This window comes from Macrobrachium nipponense, chromosome 22 (genome assembly GCF_015104395.2).
Source record: "Macrobrachium nipponense isolate FS-2020 chromosome 22, ASM1510439v2, whole genome shotgun sequence".
NCBI classification, from domain to species: Eukaryota; Metazoa; Arthropoda; class Malacostraca; order Decapoda; family Palaemonidae; genus Macrobrachium; species Macrobrachium nipponense.
Window position 1 is genome coordinate 29,281,285 of NC_087213.1, and position 14,948 is coordinate 29,296,232.

A 14,948-nucleotide genomic window follows, 5' to 3' on the forward strand; every position below is an offset into this window, starting at 1 on the left:
CCTAGCTGAGCCTTTTTCATTCCTTTTGCTGTACCTCTGTTCGTATTCTTTCTTCTATCTGGCTTTCCACCTTCTCTGACAATTGTTTCATAGTGCAACTGCGAGGTTTTCCTCCTGTTACACCTTTCTAACCACCTTACCGTCAATTTCCCTTTCAGCGCTGAATGACCTCAAAGGTCCCGGCGCTCGTCCTTTGGCCTAAAATCGATATTCTGTTCTGTAATATTAAATGAAGAATTTAGAGGGACTGAGTTAGAAATTCATCACATGTTATCCGGGAGGTTATGAAGATATCAAGAGTGGTCTTGCATGATTAAGAAGAAACTATTGTTTATTCGTACAATTTGTCTGTATATCAAGTGTGTTGCAGTTCATGAGTATGAAATGTGCTGATATGATAACTTACGAAAAATAGCAGCTCTTAACTAACTCAAATATTGTATAGGAGATTAATGCAAAACTAAGTCTGCTCTTGAAGGAAGTGATAGCCAGCAGGGCCAGAATAGCTCAAATATTAGTATTAGTAATATTGTAACAAACGTCCAATCCTCTCTTAGTAACTGTAAGAGACTTCTTGTAAGAGTCCTTTAGTGTTTTTGGTGGATTTTGTTTAATTTTATAGTAATTCAGCTGCCACAAGTAGCAAGCTCAGTATCAGCATAATCCCGTCTGCTTATGTATAAATTTGAGAACTTTTTCAATTCATGCTCTTAAAAATTAGAAATGTTTATATATATATATATATATATATATATATATATGTATGTATATATATATACATACATATTTGATATATGTATATACATATAAATGATATATGTACATATATATTTTACATATATATATATATATAATATAGATATATATACACATATATATATATGTATATATATTATATATATATATATATATATATATATATATATATATATATATATATGTGTGTGTGTGTGTGTGTGTGTGTGTGTGTATATATATATACATATATATATATATATATATATATATATATTAATTATATAAGTATATATATGTGTGTGTGTGTGTGTGTGTTTGTGTATGTATATCGAAATAGTTTTTAAAATCTTATAGATATACCATTTTAAGAAATAACCCAAAGCGTTCTATTTATCATGACTCACTGCCTTTCCTTTAACCGGTAAGAACAATGAGCATTGTTTTAAAGAACGATTTCGTATGCGCAGATTATATTGTTCAGCAAGTAATACTAATCTCGACTGTTCCTCCCAGTAAATTTTGATTTTTAAAAGTCGGTGTCTGTCGCGTCACGTCGAGGCGTGATTTTACGTCTTTGTGTGCGTGCGCGCGTGTGTGTGAGTGTGTGTGTATGTGTGTGTGTGTGTGAAAGGGAATGTCATACCAAAAGTCGATTTGGTAATTGTAAAGGGATATTCCCAGATTGATTTCTTGCTTCCTCTCCGGCACGTATGTACTTGATAGTAACCACCATATATGGAAGACCGGTCTCCGTTAGTATGTCAAGATATGCTTCTTTTTGTGTCCGATTCCCTGGATAGCTTCGTTTTTTTCTGTTTTTTTTTTCTTACACGTAGTCTAGTCAGTGCATTAGACCCATATTCCATTTGTATTTTCATATACATGTTTCATAAAAGACAGCATATGCAACCTATTGCGCAACAATAATTCGTTGGTCTTCAAGATATGTTGTTAGTACTGTCTTCACTTATGCTTAAGATAAGGGTATGTTCTATAAGTATGTTTAATATATAATCTAATATATAATATATCTCTAATATATATGAAATATATATATATATACACATATATATTACATTTATATACATAATATATATATATATATATATATATAATACATACATACATTTATACATATGATATATATATATATATGTATATATATATATATATATATATATATATATATTAATTATATATATATTACATATGTAATATATATATATATATATATATACATATATATACTATATATATATTAAATATATATATATATATATATATATATATATATAATATATATTATATGTAGAATGGTGTGTGTGTGTGTGTGTGTGTGTGTGTGTGTGTGATGTGTTGTGTGTATTATGATATATAGCATATATATATATCATATATATATATATATAGTACATATATATATACCATATATATATATATATATGTGTGTGTGTGTGTGTGTATGTATTATGTTTATATATCACATGTATATATATATATATATATATATATATATATCTATATATAAACGCACACAAGTAAAGACAATTCATATTTATTTATTTGTGTATTTAGTTTTGTTGTATCCTTTATTTTCCATGAAAATTTTGTTTGCGTTCTGGTCCACTTACCCGACTCTGATAACTGCATTTATATTTTTTTTCGTTTATCTATTTTGCCGTCACTTTTACTCGCTTGATTGGTACCCGGACGAGTTTTGGTAAATATGAAGGGAAAAAAAAAGGTCTGGCAAACTTGTTTCCCCTGAGAGAGAGAGATAGAGAGAGAGAGATAGAGAGAGAGAGAGAGAGAGAGAGAGAGAGAGAGAGAGAATCTGAATTTATGAATGGTTTCATTTCGATGAGAACTCCCGTCGTTTTGCTGGTATAAATTTTCAAGGAGGTAGGATCATTTCGTCTCGTGTTTTATTATTTTTCTCACTGCTTTCCTTCTCTGTTCACGCGAGTTGTGACATAAAACTTTCGAATGACAACTGAGTATCTAATTCTCTAAACCAACAGAGGCATACTGAATTTCGCTGTCTTTGTGAGCTCATCATATATACCTCTCCAACATTTTTTAATTTCGGGATTAAGGCATAAAATGTAGAAGTGCCATCATGACAGCTATGCTTTTATTATATTCAAATAACTGTTATATGGAGTCATGTGGGGCGAATAGGTTTTGAATACTTGGTTTAAATAGTAATTTGGAACTTATTACAGAGTATTAATCCGGTGCAACTCCAGACGCGCTTGTAGCCTAGACCCACTTTCCACACAACTTGGCATTTATTGTGCAGTAACGGCAGAATGAAAAGTTTGCAATATATTACGCTACTTCTCATCTATTTGTTTTTATTAGTGTAAAAAAAATAGCAACCTAAATCTGAAGAAGAAAATGGAATATTTCACAACAAATACATTAATGGAATCCGTTCACATGTGCTCGTAACTTAAATATGATCAAGATTAGCCTCAAAATGCATTGCAGAGTTACAATAGTGAGTGCTTTTATAAATGTATGCTAACAGTAAACAAAAGCAATTCTTATTCTTATTATTTACCATTGTTTTTTACTCTTCATAATTACTTTCTTTCTTCATTTGCAGACGTCACCTGAAAGACTTTCCAAGATGCTGGGGCAGGAGAAGGCGAGGCCTCCTGCCTCCCTTAGGATATGGCCTCCTGTGCTCCTGCTTCTGTTCTATCTGCTGCCTCTTCCAGCAGAGGCCCTTTCCATGGAGACATGCGACGGTCGACCTCATCAGGTCACTCTCAACACTCAGGCCCAGGCATATGTTGGTAAGATTCGTTTTGTGGTCTTCGTGTATCATCTATTCTGATTGGCATCTTCGTCTGAAATTCGCTTTGCTTATGATCTCCATTTCACGCAAGGTCCTTTAAATATATTCTGAGTATATTGAGACGACCTTGATTTCACCAATGAGTGTCTGTTGTATTTGGAAATCAGTAAAACTGTTTTTAAAAGAAGAATATTGTGCAATTTATATATCTTAAACGCTTCTGTGGCTGCTACCCACTCCATTCCATTCATGAGTGTCTGCTGTAGCTTGGCTTGAATAAAAAAAAAATTAAGGAGAAATATTGTATAATTTATATATTTCAAACGCTAATGTGCTACCACTATGTTTTTGCATTTTATCCATTTCGTCGTTATATTAATCTAATTCAACAGATGTACCGAAGTGTACAAATTCCCCTTCTATTGACTGTTTAATCATATTATGGCGGATATTTCTGCCCTTTTTACCTAATCAGAGGCTTGGCAACGGTAACAGGAAGAGAGAGAAATTCTGAAGGCTGCGCTTGGAACAAGAAGTCTCGTTTTCAACATCACTGTACCTTTAAATGTCTTTCGTTTAGGCTCCCCATTTTCATTTAAAAATCAATGTTGTAATCACTTATCTCAGCCCACTTTAGAGACGCAGTATTGTACGTTTCTAGACCAGTGCCCCAGAATTAGCATATGAATGCAAGCCGGTGCATCGATCATGAGAAACAATCTTGGAAAAGCGTACCCCATTTCTCTCTGGAACGCAAATGGGAACAAAGCAATCTGTCCCATACAATCTCTTTCCCTATTGTTGACCCCATGCTTCAAAATGACCTAGTAACCGTGACCTATCACCTGCGATCCCGGCTGCTGACCTCTCTCTCGTTTTTTTTTCCTCACCCGGAGCCATGTAAGTGAAAGTGCTGTAGAGAGTGCGAGTGTGTAGCTCTCGAGTTTTTTTTTTTTTTTTTTTTTTGTTTTTTTTTTTTTTTTTTTTTAGAGTACATGACCGTAAGGAAAACCGGTTCCTCTCTCCGCTCATGAGTGCTTGATGCTTATTTGCTTATTTTTGTCTGTTGGGTACATTCATTCAGCTGAAATACCGCCCACACCCTCTTTCGCATCGTATTCATTATAAGTTACGTATAGCCTCGCTGCATCTTTGTAAGAAAGCGCCACCATAAACAACCATAGAATGAGGAATTTTAATACCGAGGTATGAATATATTCTTTTCTTTCCACAGGTATATAATGTGAATGTATTTGTTCAATAAATAGTTATTAAACTTACTAATCTATTTATTTGTGTATTATGGTTTATGTTACATGATTCTATAGCGTGGTCGATAAAAAAAATTACATGCGTTGAAATTTCTCATAGATTCCTATCCTCGCACACACACACACACACACACACACACACACGAGCACACTTCAAAAGAATAACGCAATAACGCTCGTGTCTCTACTTTTCCCATGCTTACAGTTCCCACATCTTTATCCATCTGCAATACCGACTCTATATATGGGGAACTGTTAAGCAAGAGAACTATTTTATGACCAGTGACTGGCATTGAGGGATAACGATAATATTCTTTCGTAAATTAAATCATACATTCATGAAATGAAAAAAAAAATAAAAATAAAAAAGACCGACGAAGAACGAGAAACGTATGCCACTACAACATGTTTGAATGAAGACGGCAAATTTCTTCAGCGCATAGGCAAGAAACAGCTTACTATGAAACTACCATCTCACTGTTAGAACCGCTGGAGAAGAACGAACAGTTTTATCTCGACTTTAAGAGAAGGAAAGTATGCTCACATCCACCACAGCTAATATATATTTGCTTTGAAAGAAACCGATAAGTCATTTCGAAATGGTTGGTGTTTAACGTGTGTAATAAGGATAAGATCTGCTTCCATCTCCGTCGTGTCGATTTGTTGATTATTTTCAAGTAATTTTTGCTGACTTTAAACTAGGTTCAACACATGTCTGATATTTGACCGTGCACTTCCAGAAACGTTCCTATATTGATTCCAAATGGGTCATTCTTCTTATAGCAATAATAAAGATGAAACATCAAATTTATAGAACGCTCTTAATCCCTGTATCTGATTTAGAGCCACATTCTTTGCTGGACAAAATATACCCTTCAGATAATAATGGTTGTCTATAAGAACAGTCCAAAGTTCTTCATATATACCTAAACTAGCCATACTACAGCTGAAAATGAATAATGCTGATAAAATCATCTTAAAAAAAATAAAACAAGTATTGATCTTCCTGATATCCGATTTTTTCGCCTTTCCCTTTTCTTAAAACTGGAAGTGCGTTCTTTACTAATGAATAGTTACAACAATATTAGGAGGAAGAAATTATGAGGTATGTTTCACACTTCTGTCTAATATAATTTGCTCCTTATTAAACAAGTCCAGAATTTGGCATGGCTGCCGACCTTTCACTTCTCGTTTTCGAATTCCAATAACGGACAGAATCCGGTAGTCATAGCCATCTGGAACATATGTAAAAAAACTATCAAAATTCTTTGAGAATAAGTTTGTAAGTTTGTCACGTAGCTTTCATGAGGTCTTGGAGAGGTTGACTGAATGTGATCCTTTAAAGGGCATTCATATGCCTAATCTGGAGACTTAGGTCTTCGTAGGGGGGGTGGGGTAGCGCGCCTCACGCGATGCACTGTACTAGGCATTACTTAAGGTTCTCTGCAGCCACCCTTCAGCCCCTAACTGCAACCCTTCCATTCCTTTTACTGTAACTCCATTCATATACTTTCTTCCATCTTGCTATCCACCCTATTTTAACAATTATTTCATAGTGCAACTGCGGGGTTTTCCTCCTGTTACACCTGTCAAACCTTTCTACTCTCACATTTCTCTTTCGGCGCTGAATAATATCATGGGTTCCTGCGCTTGGCCTTTGGATTAAATTCTAGTCATGAAATCTTTGCAGTGATTATAATCACAAGTTCCTCAAGTAATTTCCCAAATTTTCAGGGGTGTGAATTTGACGCTGCGCTCTCTTCTAAGGAACGAGCGTAGAACATAAATGTTTTGCCTCCGAATTTTGTTTGTGAAAGGTGCGAATACTCCTCTTCCTTGTTTCACTAATCTGGAAAATAGCGGTTGTAATATAGTACTATTCTCGAATAATCTTTGCCTCCAGCAGTCCGAGAAACACGCAGTTTAAAAAATAACCTGATCACTCTTGAAATCAGTTTTTCGTTTTCTAGTCCATGAACGAGCAAACCTTATTGATTGTGGCATTCTGTATATTTTAAGCTTTTTGAGTGGATGTTACGCTATTAAATTTAACTACTCTGAGGATTTTTCTTACCCCAGCAATAATTTGTGTAAAGGAGAAAATTACTGTTATTTCAGGAAAAAATTTCCTCTGTCTTGTCCATATCATTAATAGCTAAAGACTTAAGTATTCTACATAGCTCTTATATAAAATAATGTCTGAAGAGCATGAATCATCGCCGAACTGTGAATCACAGCAACTGACTGACAACACCTTGACTATATTTAGTATCAGTTAACTGTTTATGTCAGAGCGCACTAAATTTTTCAACATAAGAGCACTAATATTCTGTACTTTCTTGCAGGCCTTTGCCCGTGAATTTACCTAGACACACCCGCACACAAATAGTGTATATATATATATTATTCATTTATAGTTTATTACAAAACTTTTTGTCCTATTTTCAGGTGTCGTTCTTGGGGCATCGAAGGCTGGAGAGGGCATGTATGGCTGTGGGGGCTGGAGAGATTCGGGCATTCAATCGTACGAGGCTCTGCGATGGGCTCTCAATCGTGCCAACCAAGATGGAGGCGGCATTGGGTCAAGGATTGTCACAGATTCTTTCATTCCTGGAGTCAAATTCGGTAAGAAAAATAAATAAATAAATAAATAAATAAATTGTATTGAAAATTCTGAAAACCTGTATGCCGGGTATAAATGCTTTTCTTATTCACATAGGAACTCATCGTAATCCCCTTATATTTAAGTCAGCTACTATGAGATTCAGGGCCTCTGTAACACGGTTTTTTTGATTTTGCTCCTTATCAAAGCATCGGATGAAGCTGAAAGTTGACATATGTATATTTTACAACCACACACAAATTTTGTCAGCATTATCAATAACCTAAACCCGATAGTTTAATTTTTATAGAGTAAAAATGATCTAGCCGACGCCATGGCCAATGATTGCGAGCCAAAAGTCGAAAACATTCATTACATAAGCAAAGTAAACATCGTTTTACGAAATGTTGCCCCGCCCATCCACTAGACAGAAACCCATTCACCTTATTTCATCGGCTCTGAAAACCCATAGTAGTCAAAGAAGGGGGGCTAACAGGTTTTGGAATTGTCCCCGTGGTTGCAAAACTGCATTTGTCTTACGACTTGCAACTTTATACAGTCAAAAGAAAAGCCCGTGGCCATACTTACTATAGCCTGAATAGGTAATTATTGAGTTTCTAGTTTAAATCCAATGTTTATGGTCTGATTTGTATTTAGCGTAACGTGATTATAATACTTGTAATGTCATTCAGGATTTTGAACATTTCCATTAACTATTCACTATGCCACCAAGAGAGAGAGAGAGAGAGAAAGAGAGAGATTGTATGTAAACAGTCTTTATATAACTAATTTTGTTAAAATAAGATTTTTATCCAAAGTAAACACAAGCTTATATGTGCTAAAATCTCCAGCAGACCAACGGATCATCCGATATAATTTTTTTTCTTTTCTTTAGTCTGTACGACCATGTTGGAAATAAAGACTTTATAGTAATAGCAGCAATATACTTGAATTAAACGTTTAGGCCAACTGCTGGGATCCTTGAGGATCATTTAGCACTTCTTACCAACTAACTCGAGAAATGAGTTTTTATAGCCAGAAGTTAGATTTTCTAATACAACAATGTCCATGATAGCCTTCAGTGTTATCCTGAATTACGAGGCCAAAGTGGGTGGAGCCTCATGAAGTCATCATTCTGACGATAATTATTGGTGAAGGTTTAAAGCCAAAATACGGTACCGGCTTTTTTTTTTTTTTTTTTTTTTTTTTTAGTAAATAGGTAGATAGCCGGTAAATAAAAATTGCTTGACATTGGATACAGCAGTTATCAAATCAAGCTTATCTACTATGTCTTTGAAAATTACCAACTATTCCATACATCTTGTCAATCTGATTGTGACCTATAAAGTAGATTATAATTTCTTAGGACACTCATTTTTGGGAGTTAGACTAATAATCGAAGTACTTTTGTATTTATTAATATATTTTGTTGGTTTGTTCATTATGACAATTATCAGTGGAGAGGATTCAGAGTTCATAAAGGTGTACTGCTTTGCTTGTATTTAAAATTTTTATGGTCATTGTTTCCTTCGTTACGTATAGCCAATCATCCATCGAGAAAGAGGGAAAAAAATGCTGTCATAAGTTACGTAACGAGTGCGTTCGAAACCTTATCTCTGAGTAAGTTGGCCCGTCTTAAAAAAAAAGTCACTTTTACATTATAAGTACCAAATTTATTCAACCTACGTAATGCAGAATACAGTCAAAATTTATGTGTAGATATAATGTGTATTCTGAATAAGCGTTATATCTATGAAATGCATAGATAAAAAGTTATTGCCAAAAAACCGTGTTACAGAGGCCCTGAATCTCATAGTAGGTGTCAATATCATCACCATTGCAAGGAAGTTGTTTTTGCAGTTTTATCAGCAAGACATTATCAGCTTCAAGAATGTCAAGTACTAAAACACTTGGGGACTTAATCGTTGAAAACTGGGTATGACAAATTATGGTGATAGGTCTGTTGTGCTTCTATACAGTAGTGCAGTATGGAAGTGATTTGTTTCGTTGAATTTTCACATATAATTTTGCCCCAGTGAATTAGTTTTTCGAGTGGTGTCCCAAAATTTGTAGATAATTTTGCCCTAGTGAAGTTTTTCGAGTAGTGTCACAAAATTTTTAGATAATTTTGCCCTAGTGAATTAGTTTTTCGAGTGGTGTCCCAAAATTTGCAGATAATTTAGCCTCAGTGAATTAGTTTTTCGAGTAGTGTCACAAAATTTGCAGTCACAGTAGAAGCTGCATCCATTTATACTCGTAATCAGTGTCACTTGACTGTCATAACCTTCACAAGTCTTAAGGACAGCATTTTTTTCTTTAATTTTTCAGGCCTGCATGTATACGATTCGTGTGAACACGGCGAGCGCGCTGTGGCTGGTTTAGGCGAGGTGTTTCCAGTGGTTAGAGAAGGTCCCTCTGCGTGCTCTCCACTGAGTAACGACACACTTCTGGCTCTGGGCATAGTAGACCTCACTGGAGTAGCTTCCTCTCATCCCAGCCTTTCTCCACTTCTTCAGAAGTACCACGTCCCTGTTGTCAACGTGGCTGCCCAGGAGTTGATACCGGCTGAAGAGAAAGGACAGGTCAGTGTCAACATTTTTCTTGATCATCAAAGAAACTAAGTGATAATTGTTCAAACAGAACCTGGAGCATGATCTCTGCCTGATATATGAATTTGATATTGGTGTCTTAGTGAGTACCTAAGATGACGATAAAAGTCGATGTTTAAAAGCATTTCAATCCTCAGAATATTTGTGTTTTTGGGAGAGGATCACTTATGGAATGTTCTTTTATAATTTCGTTCGTGAATCTATATTATTCTATTACCTAAGCTTGTGGTTCCTTATGCTAATGAGAATATAATCTTATGTTGGTAAGGTTATAACCATAAACTTATTGTGGCTCTTTATGTTAGTGAGGATATGCAATGAATCCTCTGGTCACTTGTGTTGTTGAGGTTATAACCTTGTGATTGTAGTCCCTTGTATTGGTGAGATTATAACATTAAGCTTTAGGTCCCGTATGTTGCCGAGGATATAAACCTTAAACTTATGGTCTCTTACGTTGATAACCGTACAACCTTAAGCTTGTGGTCCCGTATGTTGCTGAGGATATAAGCTTACTCATATGGTCCCCAGTGTTTATAACCATATAACCCTAGACTTGTGGTCCTATTCGTTGGTGAGGTTATAAACTTGGCAGAAGTATATGTGTTCTCCATTGGTATCATTTCCGTTCCTGGCCTATACTATATCTGTTTGATGTTGTTGGAGTAAAATTCGCTAAATAATATAACTATTTCTTATTCCAGACATATTCTGTAAGTGATTGTAGATGCTGAATCCATGTAAATGTGATAAAGATAAATGAAATTACCATTCTTCTTTGTCACAAATACCGTTCACTGTAACATTATTATTATTATTATTTTCCTTTTATTTTTCTAGGCTTTGTTGACATTCCTTAGTAACTTGTCATGGGAAGCTGCCTCTGTTCTTCTTAGCGAAGATGAATACTCCACTAAAGTGGCAAAGGTAAAAATCTTGCATTTTTTTCAGGTAATCTTTAACTGAAACTTTATACTTAAAGAACCAGTGAAATCTCATGTTATTAATTTCTAGAAAGGCATAGATTATTATCCTTATGATTGTGAAGTATAGTCCTATATTTGTATCTATTGCGTCGGGAAAGCCTAATAACTTAGTCGTTTATGTTATAGGTTGTTACTGAGTCTGCAGCTGCCTACAACGTTTGCCTGAGCAAGGCAGATAAAGTACCTCTGGCATCGCCCATTAGCTTAACGGAAGGCGACGAATCCACTCAGGTAATACTAGTTTTGTACTTGGATTACAGTTACCGTTCAGTGAATTCGTAAAGTTTGAAATCTCGCCATCACTATCTATTTCGATTTAAAAGATATGATAAAATGGCTAAGTTGAACAATAATTCATGTACAGATTTGAGAGAGCAGTCAGCGCCAGAAACAGCTTTTGTGTCACCACTGGCTTAATAGAGGATGGATTATTTGTCTGTATATATTTTTCTTGATTCGGGGTAATATTACTGTTATACATTTTAGCAGGTGGAACTTGTGTATCGGAATGCTGTCAAGTCGGCGTTGGATGATGGTCGGGTCGCAGGAGTTGTAGTCATAGCCAGCGGACAAACTCTTGTTCAGGTATGGTAAGAGTATCATGAAAATAATCATAGAAAGCTTGTAGTACTTTAAAAACATAATCTCTGGTGCTTGGCTTAGATTTCAAACACACGCACACACACACACACACACACATAAATGCATACCAGCATCAACACAATGAACGCTTTTTCCGTCAGTTTTCCTAATAAGGGGCTAGAGATAAAATGACGTCTTTCCTTTCTCAGTCTATGCACATCCTGCCTGAATTCTCATCAGATCCAAGTCTTCATCATTCTTCTTTCTTCATGATTTCCTGGACCTTCCTACAGCCAACTCTTCGTCATACCTCCTCGTCACATGCAAAACATCTCAGGGTTTAAGATTTCAATTTTCTCCAGCGTTTTGATATCACATCTCTCCACCAATTCCTCATTCGCAATGCAACATTCCCATCATACTCCTTCCATGAATGTTTATACTCTGCATTCACATCTCCATTTTCCTTGTCAATGCCCATGTTTTTGTTGCATAGACTATGAGCCCTATGTACCTATCGTTTGTCTTTGCTCTCTCTACTAGCGGGAGATTTTTATTTGCCAGTAGTCAAGCTTTCTCTCTCAATTTCATCCATGCTGCATTTACTTTCTTACTGCTCTCTTAACGCATGCTTCATGGTTGGGTAATAGGAATGCTTTACTCCACTTAGAAGCACACTCACTATATGCATGTATATATATATATATATATATATATATATATATATATATATATATATATTCTATATCTATATCTATATATAATCATATATATAATATATATATATATAGATATATATATATTAGATATAGATATAGATATATATATATATATATATATAGATATATATCTAGATCTATATATGTAGATATATTCTATATATATATATCTAGTATATATATATATTATATATAGATATATATATATTATTTGGCATATAATATAATCTATATTAATATAGTATATATCTGATATATATATATATTGTGATATAGTATATAATAATATAGTATATATATATATATACTATAAGATATATATATACTCGTATATATAAGCTATATATTCTATCTATGTATTGTTATAATATACTATCTATATATATATATATATAATAATATATATACAATATATATATATAATATTATATATATATATTATATATATATATATATATATATATATCTATATATATATATATATATATCATATCTATATATTATATATATATATATATATATACTATATATATATGTATATATATATATATATATCGTATATATCTATATAGATATATATATATATATATAGAGTAACATACTCCGAGAATGAGCATACTCTGTTGCTGTGTGTGAGAAGTACCTGTTCACTAACCAAATAGCTGCTGAAAATGTGACATCCAGATGATAATTCTGCTCATATTAGCGTACTGAGCTGTAGGAGGAGTTTGGTATGACTAACACGAAATTCAGAAGCATAATTTGTTAGTGTTCCAAAGCAATCAGACTTCCGACATCACCATTTCCATTAGATGGAGTATCTGTTTCAAGAAATGGTTCAGTGTGCGTTCCAGAATATCATATGCCAGACTATTGGAATTTTTCTGTGCGTTCCAGTATATTATATGTCGGACTGTTGGGATTTTAATTTATCTCCAGGCGTTTTTGGTCAAGATAAGAGAGTCGCCAGAGGTTGGTCACAATGGTAATTGCCTATAAGAGAAAGTAACCTATATGACAAAATTGTTTGTAATATTAAAACCCTTAGACGCTGCTGATACAGAAAGTAAATATTGAGTCTGGAAGTTTTCCCGTCACGTAAATTACCTAATTTCTCACTTTTCCTAAGTGCTGCGAAAAGCAAAGACTGGAATCTGCGATGAAACTAGTATCGTGAAATATTCGGAACTATTAAGTGCCATGTCACCTGTACACAATATCTCATGGAGTTGCATCCTTATTCATGCTTGCATTCACTTTCAACTTTCGCCTCTTGCACTTTCAGTGTCCTTCAGCAGCTTCCAGCTTTTTTTCCTCACCTAAAAGCATTATATCATCTGCAAAAGCAAGCCACTTCACATTCCAGTCCCAACCCTTCATTTTACTTGCATTGGCATCAGTGTACATCTGCAATTATTCCACGTTTTCTCACGTCATTCCTTCCATAAAAGCTTAACACCTGTGGAAAATATCACACCGTTATCTGAAACCCAATTCTTCACCAAAGATACCGCTCTCGTCCACAAGTTCATAAAGAAGCTTCATTTCCAAAGCTCCTCATCACTTTTAATGTATTGCCCCATCCCACTAGGTTCTCTTATGAACCATTAGTTTATTATAATATGTCTCTTGCATATTTTGCCCTTGCTCTAGAATTTGTTTTGCAATAAACACTTGGTCCAAATCACCTTTTCCTCGTCCGAGCCCTTTCATCTCTGATCTAGTTAATCATTATTCACTGTGTACTTTCAAAATCATAATCGTTCGTAACAGACATCTTCCCTGTTATCTTAAGAAATGATACACCCCATAATTCTTCAGTCTTTCTTCCATGTTATGAATATGATTTAGTATTATTTCATGAAAAGTACAACGTATTAAAAAATCACTTCAAACTCTTCTTGTGCCTGAACAGATCATGAGAGCCATTTCAGCCGAGAGCGCGAAAAGCCGCCACACCTACTGGTTATTCTCAGATCTCCCAGATGACGACCTTGACCTTGTGCGTGAGTCTGCCCGGCTCACGAAGGGTATCTGGGTCGTTGCCAATTCTCCTATAGCCCTGGATGAATTTGAAGAACACTGGAAAAGCGTCCAAGACGTGGAAACACAAGTGAGTTTAGATACAGTATTTTTCAATGGTTTAGTACTGAAGTATGTATAACTGATAGGGCTTATCCAACTGAAATTTAGATTAGAAGTACCCATTTATTAACTTGAAAAATACCATGCCTTCAAACAGTTATATTAGCATGGATATGGCAAGGACTAAATCAAAAGAAGAAAAACGATACGTTTAAAGCAAAGAAAAGGACGAAGTTATGCACATTCTTATAAAAACTGCTTGGAAGTGAATTGCCAGAACTTCCTTGATATTTAACCTTTCGTGAGGGATGTCCTGATACCCTGAAGTGGTTTCCTGTTTCCTTTACTATTCACAAGGCAGTTGTTCACTTTTATAACGATGCGGGAATGCTGCTTTTTGTAAACGTTTGTCAAAAATACGAAACGTAAGGTTTGTCCTCGGAAATTACTGTCTTTTCCATTGCTAAATATGTAGCTTTAACAGTTTGTACGTTATTTTTAGTAAGGTAATAGGATTTGCCTTATAAACACTTGTCATTAGGGTCTTAATGAG

General features: G+C 34.7%; 1 protein-coding gene across 3 annotated transcripts in view; it reads left to right on the forward strand.

Annotated features, from left to right (window-relative positions):
* Window positions 1-14,948, forward strand: part of LOC135198560 (uncharacterized) — a 130,147-nt gene that overhangs the window by 89,774 nt on the left and 25,425 nt on the right. For 2 of the 3 annotated variants that reach the window (XM_064226260.1, XM_064226258.1), the window contains exons 2-8: window positions 3,350-3,542; window positions 7,264-7,440; window positions 9,746-9,999; window positions 10,864-10,950; window positions 11,136-11,240; window positions 11,496-11,594; window positions 14,226-14,423. In XM_064226260.1, the coding sequence (XP_064082330.1) occupies window positions 3,374-3,542; window positions 7,264-7,440; window positions 9,746-9,999; window positions 10,864-10,950; window positions 11,136-11,240; window positions 11,496-11,594; window positions 14,226-14,423 (1,089 nt within the window). In that variant the 5' untranslated portion in view covers window positions 3,350-3,373. The remainder of the gene's footprint in view (window positions 1-3,349; window positions 3,543-7,263; window positions 7,441-9,745; window positions 10,000-10,863; window positions 10,951-11,135; window positions 11,241-11,495; window positions 11,595-14,225; window positions 14,424-14,948) is intronic. The other variant, XM_064226259.1, reaches the window with a different exon arrangement.